General features: G+C 35.5%; 1 protein-coding gene and 1 pseudogene across 2 annotated transcripts; both read left to right on the top strand.

Annotated features, from left to right (window-relative positions):
• Positions 1 to 3,393: 3,393 nt before the first annotated feature.
• Positions 3,394 to 6,599, top strand: LOC145161263 (ultraviolet-B receptor UVR8-like). Of its 2 annotated transcripts, none has more exons than XM_079080763.1 (8): positions 3,394 to 3,805; positions 4,108 to 4,181; positions 4,280 to 4,727; positions 4,822 to 5,037; positions 5,126 to 5,169; positions 5,653 to 5,835; positions 5,926 to 6,016; positions 6,096 to 6,599. In XM_079080763.1, the coding sequence occupies exons 1-8, from the start codon at positions 3,598 to 3,600 to the stop codon at positions 6,260 to 6,262; spliced, it is 1,431 nt and encodes a 476-aa protein (XP_078936889.1). In that variant the 5' UTR covers positions 3,394 to 3,597; the 3' UTR covers positions 6,263 to 6,599. The 2 variants fall into 2 exon arrangements, with proteins under 2 accessions (XP_078936889.1, XP_078936890.1); XM_079080764.1 differs by having other exon boundaries at positions 3,395 to 3,805; positions 4,828 to 5,037.
• Positions 6,600 to 8,023: 1,424 nt separating this feature from the next.
• Positions 8,024 to 10,013, top strand: LOC145158580 (wall-associated receptor kinase-like 20 pseudogene; annotated as a pseudogene).
• Positions 10,014 to 10,801: the final 788 nt, after the last annotated feature.

Genomic DNA, 10,801 nt, shown 5'->3' with positions numbered 1-10,801 from the left:
TAGCTTCTTAAAAATTAAAAAAAACGAAAAAACTATGTTTTTGTATATATTAAGGTAATGCTTAGCATAGTTTAAGGAAACATGTTTTGTTGGAAAACAAATGTTTATTCCTTTCTCATTTCCGCTGGTACGACGGAGGCTTTTGCGACAAAAATAAATGAGTGGCTGAGAATGATTCCCCAATTCTCAACCTTTTTTTTTTCTCAATTGAACCCTCCTCTCTCTCTCTCTCTCTCTCTCTATATATATATATATATATATATATATATATATATATATATATATATATATATATATATGGAAAAGTTCAATAGAGAACCATAATTATTGGTTCTTCAAGGAACCAAATCGTTTTTTCAATTTCTAGAGCTTATTCTTTATCGAAAAAAAAAATATAAAAATATCTAAATTCATATATTAAAATTGTGAATGTGAAAAATATTTTTCGGATTCACCGTGTGAATCCGGATTCACATTGTGAATTTGACGTAAAAAAAAATCGAATTTGATATCATTGGAAAAAGGATAAAAAGTTATGAAATTCTGTATTTTTAGTTTTTTTTTTTTGATAAAAAATAAGTTCTAAAAATTGAAAAAAAGATTAGTTCATTGGTTAATTATGGTTCTCTATTGAACCTCACCATATATATATATATATATATATATATATATATATATATATATATATATATATATATATATATATATATATATATATATATATATATATATATATATATATATATATATATATATATCGGGTAAGAATTTAAAATCTCCAACCCAAGGACTTATATATTTATATTTTTGAACAACTAAATTTATTCGCACACAACTAGTAAAAAGCTATAAGGAAAAAAGATTACAAAAATTACAAATCAAAGGGTTGTGAGACCACATGAGCCATTTAATGCTATTTCTACCATTTATACTAGACTACCAATCAAATGAATACATAACAATCTTTTCAAAATCACTACTTCTTTTCATTTTAAACGATTGGAAAACCCAAAAACTTATATTTATTTTATTTTTTGTTGATTTTGATTTTTTATTAGTTGGAAAAGTGCAGAAATAACATAACTAACCCTAAAATATTATATGCAAGCTTTCAACACCAAAATTAATTTATTAACTTAACAATAAATAAATATAGACCATCCCACACTTTTATAAAAAACTCTAATAAACAAATATTTTTAAGATTAATAGAAAATTTTATTTATTAATCATGAAAATTACCCATGGTATATATTTATTTTTTTAATCGATAGATAATTTTTGGTACTGTAAACTTACATATAATATCCGACATGTAATTTCGTAATTTCTCAAAGTTTCTAACACTTAAAAAAACTAAAATTGCCTAAGAAGTATAATAAACAAAAGTCCATAGACTCGACTGTAGATTTCATAAATTATTTTGATTGTTAAATTGCACAAAAAATGGGGAAAATGCTTATGGAAAGACAACATGCTTGCCATTTAAGCAAAACACGTTAACTTGTTTTTATCTTTGGAGAAAATACTTATCTATAAATATATTCGGCTTTCGTTAGGTCCATTGCAAATTGTTAAGATGACATCATATCAATTCCACAATGGAGTACAGTAAAAGGGATAATGACTTAAAAGGGTAATATATTTTTTGATTTGTACACGTTTGGTCATTGAGTTTTTTTTTTCGTCCACATTTACCCCTTCAACTTGTTAAACTGTACACATCCAGTCCTTATGACCGGTTACTCCAGGTTAACCGGGAAAAATGACTTATTAGGGTAATATATTTCTCATTTTGTACACATTTAGTCCTTAATATTTTTGTACACATTTAGTCCTTAATATTTTTTTTGTTTCAAAATAAGTCATTTTTTGTTTTTTGTACCAATTAAGTACTTATGAATGATTTATTTAGGGTTTTTTCTCACGACATCTAACATGGGACTATCATTGATGACAGAGACGGTTCTCTTTGGGTGCCCGCAGTGGCACCGACAACCCCTGCTTTTTCTGTACGCAGTGTAAATTTTTCGATATTTTTTTTTCTTTTTTCTACGGACCGGCAACACCTACTACCAAATCCTGCGTCCGTCCCTGATTGATGAGGTGTTTGGGGCTGTTGATGCTTATGTCCATCGCGACCTCGATTGCTTGGTTGCATAGGTCTTGTGGTTTGGCTTAGGTTTTGTATTTCGAACGTCGTAACTTCTTCATACGATATCTGATTTTAACGATCTTTATATCTACGTGTTCGTTTTTTAAGTCTGCTATAACTTTCGTTAAGATTACTCCCGTTAAAATGTAATATGTTTTTACTAACGATTTTATAAAAAAACCATTCATACATGCATTCATAAAAAACGTATGGATATAAAGATCGTAATTAAAAAATATATTACTTTTTAACGGGAGTAATCTAAACGAAAGTTGTAGTAGACTAAAATACAAACGCATAGATATAAAGATTGTTAAAATCCGAGATAGTATGAAAAAGTTATGACGTTCAAAACACATGACCTAAGCAACTAAGTAGCCGAGATCGCGATGTGCATAAGCATCAAAAGCCTAAAACACCTCGTTAATGATTGTTCCATGTAAGATGTTGTGAGAAAAACTTAAAGAAAACATTCATAAGTATTGAATGAGTACAAAAACAAAAATAAATTATTTTGCAACAAAAAAAATTAAGGACTAAATGTGTACAAAAATATTAAGGACTAAATGTGTACAAAATGAGAAATATATTACCCTATTAAGACATATTTACCGGTTAACCTGAAATAACCGGTCATAAGGACTGAATGTGTACAGTTTAACAAGTTGAAGGGGTAAATGTGAACAAAAAATAAACTCAGTGACCAAATGTGTACAAATCAAAGAATATATTACCCTTTTAAGTCATTATCCCACAGTAAAATTGATAGTTATATGGCAGAATTTCTTAAAATTTAACTAGTTTTTATAAAAACTAAAACAAAAAAAAAACTATTTTTTTGTCATTTTCTGAAAAAAAAATTAATAGATTTTGTTATTTTTTTTAAATATTGTTTGCTGAATCGAAACAGGTCGGTAGAATATAAATGGGCTTTTGAAACTTTTTAACAGCCCAATCCCAGATGAGTAACACAACACCAGACACGTGGTTTCAGGGCATCTGACTTTTGAAAAATTTATTCCGATAAACGACTAATTTTCCGATAACTTTTTATTTTTATGGACACGTGGCAACGAATGAACGGGACACACCACTAACCACGACTCATCATATGCTCTTAGACCGACCTTCCAGAAAGTTCTTGTGAATTCGTGGCTCGGAATAACCCAACCCATCTTCCGGCTGATATTACGCCACGTGGACAGACACCAACTTGAACATCCAACGTGGCACCCCCTTCCCTCTGAAATTGATACGCCCCTCCTTTTATTCGCATACTTCGATTTAGGGCACTTTCTAGAAATTAACTTCCAATTCTTCTAAGATTCTAACTTCGAAGACGTTAGAGAAAGAACATCAGTCATACACATTGTCTGCTTTAATCTTGTTGATTTTTGGGGTTTGTAAAGGTGAGTTTTAGTTAGGGTTTTGGAAAATTAGATATGAATGTTGAAGGCGATGATGATATGAAAATGGAGATGAAGGTTGACGAGAAGTCAGTGTATATGTGGGGGTATTTACCTGGAGCGTTACCTCAACGGTCACCGATATTGTCGCCGGTGGAAGTTAGACTCCCGCAGTCAATTGACGCTGGTCAACTCTGGTCGGATGTCTGTGGCGGCGGTTGTGGATTTGCTATGGCCATTTCAGGTTGGGGTTCTTGATTCACTCTTCTCTTGGAACTTCATATTTACACGAGTCTCAAAGCTTTTGAGATAATTTGGATAGCTAAGGGAAAGGTCTAATTTTGTAAAATTTTCCATCTTATTCTAAATTGAACTCATTTGCTATGGAAAGTCAAAATGTACACCCATTTGGGTACTGAGGGGTGTAGGAAATCTGGAATGTCTTCTTGCTACATTTCATATTAGCTCCGATACATCTAAACTCACTTTTAAATTTCACACCTTTGGCAATCGTTTTCCTTACTGTCCTGTCCTTTCTTCAATCAGACACAGGGAAGCTGATTACATGGGGTTCAACAGATGATCTTGGTCAGAGCTACGTGACATCAGGGAAACATGGGGTACTGAAACACATCTTGATATCTATTCGTCTGTTTATTAAGTTTCTTTGTGAAAGAAGAGAAGCTAATGCTCAGTTTGTTTACTTGTTTTTGTTAAGGAAACACCAGAACCTTTCCCTCTTCCAAAAGAAATTTCAATAACAAGAGCTGCAGCAGGTTGGGCACATTGTGTCTGTGTAACAGGTGCAGGAGAGGTTTATACATGGGGATGGAAAGAGTGTGTACCTTCTGGCAAAGTTGTTGGAGACCCAAACAGTAGTCAAAGCCAAGAGAAAGACATATTTGAGAGACAGAATCCGTTCTTGACAGAACAAGGTACTATACTGAGCCCACGCTCCGGGGGATCAAGATCCAGTGGTGTAGATGGTAAAGCAGTTGGAGATGAAAGTACAAAAAGAAGACGTGTATCATCAAACAAACAAGCAGTTGAAAGTTCATCTTCTGGTGATGAACCTCTCTCAGCTTTGCCCTGTTTGGTAGCATTGAGTCCAGGAGTAAGGATAGCAACAGTTGCAGCTGGTGGGCGACACACATTGGTATTATCAGGTAGGAATTTTGTAACAACATATAACATTATTATGATACAGAGAGTAATAAATATTATTGCTTAATGTATTTATTGTAACTTGGTTGTGTGAAGTTTCAGATACAGGACAGGTGTGGGGTTGGGGGTATGGAGGTGAGGGGCAGCTAGGTTTGGGGTCCCGCATAAGAATGGTGTCTTCTCCACATCCTATACCTTGCATTGCTTCATCTTCAGTAGGAAAAGATAGAAGAGAAGGACAGGGGTATAGAGCACCTGGAAGTTATATTAAAGGGATTGCTTGTGGAGGAAGACACAGTGCTGTAGTCACAGGTAAGGTTTCCAAAAGATTATTAATTCAATATTTCCAATTACACTATCTATAATTATTACTGAGTTCTATGCGTGCATGTATGTACAGATGCTGGAGCATTAATGACTTTTGGTTGGGGACTATATGGACAGGTGACATCACCTTCCTTTTGCCTTTTGTGTTATTTTGTTTTTATGGTCTTTAGATTCTTTGTTTTTGTTTGGAAGGCATCCATCATTCTAATATTTTATATAAATTAAATCACATTAGTTGTATTGTGAGTTTTCTCAACTGATAGTGAGTGAATCTGAAAAGACTTAATTGACTAGGAGAGCCCTAATTGATTTTCTTCAGGTACTTGCTTTATTTTGTCAATTTAAAAATACAAGTTAGGTAATAGATAATGTTGTCTATGTTAGGGACTTGTTCCGAAATATTGACTTGCTTTGATGCATGGACATGTAGGTAAAGTAGAAATGATGAAGAAAAAGCAGACCAAATGTTCACAAGATGAAAGAAGGCGATAAAAACATTACATACAATTTATTTAATCATATTCTGTTTTGTGACTAACTCATTTGATTTGAGACAGTTACATATTTTTGCATATTCTAACCCATGATCACATCTTGTAGTGTGGGCAAGGAAGCACAGATGATGAACTGACCCCTTCATGCGTATCATCATTACTTGGTATCTCAATAGATTCAGTGGCTGCAGGCCTCTGGCACACAATCTGCATCTCATCAGATGGTGATGTCTACGCTTTTGGCGGGAACCAATTCGGCCAGTTGGGTACAGGAACTGATCAAGCTGAGGTAACTAACTTTCTCAACATGTCCCAGATACTTAATTTTTCTCAAAAAGTTTGACCTAATTGTATGAAATACTGTCTGTTTTTTTGTTAGACATTGCCACGTCTTTTGGATGCTCCAAGTCTTGAAAACGAACAGGCAAGAGTCGTATCTTGTGGGGCTCGTCACAGTGCTGTTGTTACAGGTACTGTAAAACTGTAAGAGTAATTTAAAAAAAATATGGCTGGATGCTTAAGTTATTGAATTTTTTTATTTTGATGAAGATGGGAAGGTGTTCTGTTGGGGATGGAATAAGTATGGGCAGCTTGGAGTTGGTGATGTAATCGACCGGAATATTCCATCTGAAGTTAGTCTACAAGAAGGGTGTGTGCCCAGGGTGGTTGCGTGTGGCTGGTGGCACACACTTTTGCAAGCTCAATCCATGACTTGATGGGCTTTGATTTATGTGTTCAAACTTTAAAGAAGGTGGAAAGTGGAAACAGTTTTGTTAGGTGGTTAGTTGGTGTTTTATTGGAAAGAAAGAGGAGGGAGTGTACATGTATATGCTGCTACTCTGCATATATCAGCATATGTACATATACATACAATACAATAGTCTGTTGTCTGTTGTTTGCATCACGATTGTCGTCAATCGCCAATTGCCATCATCATTCTTTAGACTTTAGAGAGAGGAGAGGGTTTGAGGGTTTCTTGATTGATTCTTGCGTTACTACTGTATATATATCTCTCAATAAAACTTAATGCAAACCTAAGTATTTCCAGCTGCACCAATTGCCTCTTTCTCTATCATATTTGCTTTTGATTTGCTAGAAACTACTCCCGTGGTCGGTTATCAAAATTGTGTTTACCAATTCATGGAGCTTTGTGTTTTTTTAACTTCCAGTGCAGATCCTAAAGAGTTTGAAATGTTTCTATAAAAAAAAAAAAAAAAATTTATATCCAATAACTGCTTTTCAGAAAACAAATTTGTAGCTTAGTTACGTCCCTCAAGTGCCATGCACATAACATAAAAGCACCATATTCATGATGGGGATATTCATTATAAACCCAGAAAGTAGAAACATAAACAACCCACAAACCAAAAATCTAAAGGTAATATCAAATCACTTAGACGGAAAATCACAAATGAATGTGTGTTCATATGTAGAAAATCTACAAACCTACATAATGTTGTCCGTTCATCACTTTTCTTAATACACCAAGACAATTCCAAGAATTATGACCAAATGTTCCTCAAATCAATGTAAGAAATCTCTCCTGAGTGAGAAATCCAAAACCAATCAACTTTTTCTTTGATTTCTGAAACAAGATTACAAGACGTTATACCCCAAAACTTCTTATTTCCTTGAACCCAGATGGTCCACTGTGAGACCCAGAAGACATTGTCACATTAAGACTTGGAATCCAATTCAATTTCGCTGATTGAATTGTAGAATCAAGATCAACACCAACTACTTCATTATTGATTATACCCAAATCCATATACAACATCGAAGCTATAATTGAGATCGTAGACCAAGATGGGAGTTTGAATTTCTGCAACTTGATTCAAAACAGTCACCAAAAGGTCAGGTGAAGTTCCAATTTGCTTGAATAGTGGTAATTAAGTAAAGAAACTGTTTCATCCGCTATATATAGCCATATGAAAACAAATATTGACATCAAAATCCTATCAATCAAATTAATGATAGGTTCTCATTCCTTTAAAAAAATAATTGCAATTGTGTTTTACTTTTGGGGCTATAACGAATTAACGATGGTGTTATGGTTTTGAAAGAAGTGCAGAATAGAATAGAATAGAATATGTTGGATCTCTCTCTTTTATTCTTGAAATAAGAGAATGAATCCAATGCATAGAGATCACCTCCACTTTCCATATTTGTTGTTGGATATATCAACTGGCCTCCATTTCCAAAACCACCTATTCTTTTCTATCCCAATTAAGCTTCCATCGTACAGAAAACGATACCATGCATCAATTCCAAGCTTGTAAATTACAAATCCATTAGCAATTAGCCTCGGTACTCCCCTACCGCCCTACGGATACACCTGCCCAAAGACTCTGCAACAGCACCAATTTCGGGACATTGGTCTCATTCCATGTACGAATCACCATCCTACAAATACTTGAATAAACCACTTGCTTTTTATTTCTTATAACCAACCAATTCAACTTCCATTATTAATTAAAATGACAGTTACCTTGTTGATGCTAATGGTGGTGTTGCTAGTCGACACCGGTTGTGCCACAAATACAATCGAGTACCTCTGCCCAAATTGCGGGACGACTCCAGTCCCGTATCCCCTCAGCACTTCTTGGACGTGCGGTCAACCCTCATACCGGCTCCGGTGTGAAGGAGGTGTGTTGAAGTTTGATACGCTAATTGATAACTACACTTACCCGATCATATCTATCTCCCCGGAAAACCAGCGTCTAGTGATTCAGCAACCATCGACTATTTTACCAAACACCTGCGTCAGTGTCACCCATGGCATCCGGTTAAATACCTCTTTGCCCTTCACCATCACCTCCAGCAACACTCCTTTCTTCTTCAACTGTTCAAATACAACGGCGTTACCTGCTGCTACTGCGTTAGATTGTACCACAACCAGCCCTTGCCGGGCCTACCAGAATGGCTCGGCTAAGATGTCTGCATGTGGTCAAACAGCACCGACTTGTTGTTCCTTAAAAAACAGCACACAGACAGGGTTTGATTTTGTTTCGCTTGCTATGGAACATTGCGGGGCGTATACAAACTTCGTGAATCTGAACCTCTCGTTGCCAATTAGTAGGTGGCCGGATTCTGCTGTGGAGTTGATGTGGGCGCTACCATCGGAGCGGCCATGTCAAACGCAAACGTGTTGCGATTCGACCTATAACTCTGTTTGTAGGGACGATGGAGACGGCTCTCTAAGGTGCTACTGTAAACCTAAATTCCGGTGGGATGGTCTCGCCGGCCGATGTGTTTCAGGTAATTAATGATATATCCCAGTTCGGATTTAACTTTTATCATTCCAGAACAAAAACTAATAAATTATTGTTGCAGATCTTATAAGCGTCAGATCAAAACAGATCAAACTCGTGGCAGCTACAACATGCAGTGGCGTGATACTGCTTCTATTGGTTGTATTCGCGACAGTAATGATCATCCGTTATAATAATAGAAGTAAAGCAGAACAACGTCTTGCACGAGATCGTGAAGAGATAGTATCATCGGGAGACAGTGGAAAATCATCCAAGGTCTTCACGAGTAAAGAGATCAAAAGGGCGACAAATAACTACTCCTCCAAGGGTCTTCTTGGTGTTGGCGGTTTTGGTGAAGTGTATAAAGGCGTACTGGATGACGGAACCGAGGTGGCGGTTAAATGTGCAAAACTTGGAAACACCAAAAGCGTTGACCAGGTCCTAAACGAGGTTCGAATCCTTTGTCAAGTCAACCACAAGAACCTCGTACACCTCCTAGGTTGTTGCATAGGAAAGAAGGAACCGTTGTTGGTGTATGAGTATATTCCAAACGGAAGCCTTCATGATCACTTGCATGACAAAAATAAAATACCCTTAACTTGGCCTCAGCGACTAGGGATCGCACGTGACACTGCCGAGGGGCTCTCGTATCTCCATTTCTCTGCTTCTAGACCTATTTATCACCGCGATGTGAAGTCTAGCAACATCTTACTCGATGAAAATATGAAAGCCAAGGTTGCGGATTTTGGTTTATCCAGACTGGCTCATACGGACCTAACCCATGTGACAACTTGTGCACAGGGGACATTAGGGTACTTGGATCCTGATTATTATTGGAACTATCAGTTAACTGATAAGAGTGATGTGTATAGTTTTGGAGTACTATTATTAGAAATACTTACATGTCAAAAAGCTATAGACTTTGGTAGAGCGACCGATGATGTAAACTTGGTTGCTTATGTTAAACGGATGGTGAATGAGGAACGAATGGTGGATGTTATTGACTCTATGCTCAAGAATCCTGCTACGTCGTTGGAAATTGATTCTATGAAAGCGTTAGGGTTTCTTGCGATGAGTTGCTTGGAGGAAAGAAGAGAAAATAGACCTTCTATGAAGGAGGTATCTGAGGAGATCGAGTATATCATGGGTGTCATAGCAGTCATGGTGTGAAATCATCGTCAAGATAGGTAGGTATCACCATGTTATTAAAAATTGTAACCGTTCATTAAAAGTTGTATGTTGTGCATCATTAAGCCATTAACGATTACGTTTTTTTTTACGCCCCTTCTATTTCTTAAATACACCTTACTCTAAAATTCTTTGAAGAGTATTAATCATTAGTTAATTATGATATGGTTGTGACTAACTTTAAGCATGGTCATTGTTTTTTTTTTTCAACCATGTATATTTAATTGCCCATTTTACATAAATACTAATATACAACCAACTTGTATTGCTTTCCCACTAAGACAAAAATGAACAAATAAACATCGATTACATAGCTTTTGTCTACTCATCAAATCATGCATAAACTTCCCTATTATGACCACCAGTTACGGATAGTGTTTGAGTAAGACTAATACACAAGCAACTTGTATCCAAAAAACTCAAATGTCTCTTCGTGTCAAGAATAAAAGATATTATTGTCTCAAAATTACTCGTGATATAACCTATGAAGTAATCTCTCCAAACGTATGTTTCTCAAATACTTAAATCACTATTAAGCATTCATGAACGTTAGCAGCAATCTCCATGCAATATCTAATTACTATAGGCAATTTACCAATATTTCACGACAATCTTAATTCAATACTTACTACTAAGAGTATCATCGATTGTGGAGTTTGAGTAAATAAATACTCGGGAAGTGGGGATCTAAACATTCAAAAACAAAATAGAATAATAAATTAATTGTAATGGTATCACACTTGAACATACATAAATCTTTATTATTTAATCACCATACCAATTACAAAATTTATTTCATTGTTCTAAATGTTTCAA

The sequence above is a fragment of the Lactuca virosa genome, chromosome 2 (genome assembly GCF_052849685.1).
Source record: "Lactuca virosa cultivar CGN04683 chromosome 2, Lactuca_virosa_CGN04683_v6, whole genome shotgun sequence".
Taxonomy (NCBI): domain Eukaryota; kingdom Viridiplantae; phylum Streptophyta; class Magnoliopsida; order Asterales; family Asteraceae; genus Lactuca; species Lactuca virosa.
The sequence above is the reverse complement of the archived record's forward strand: the minus strand, read 5'-3'. Positions and strand labels throughout refer to the sequence as shown.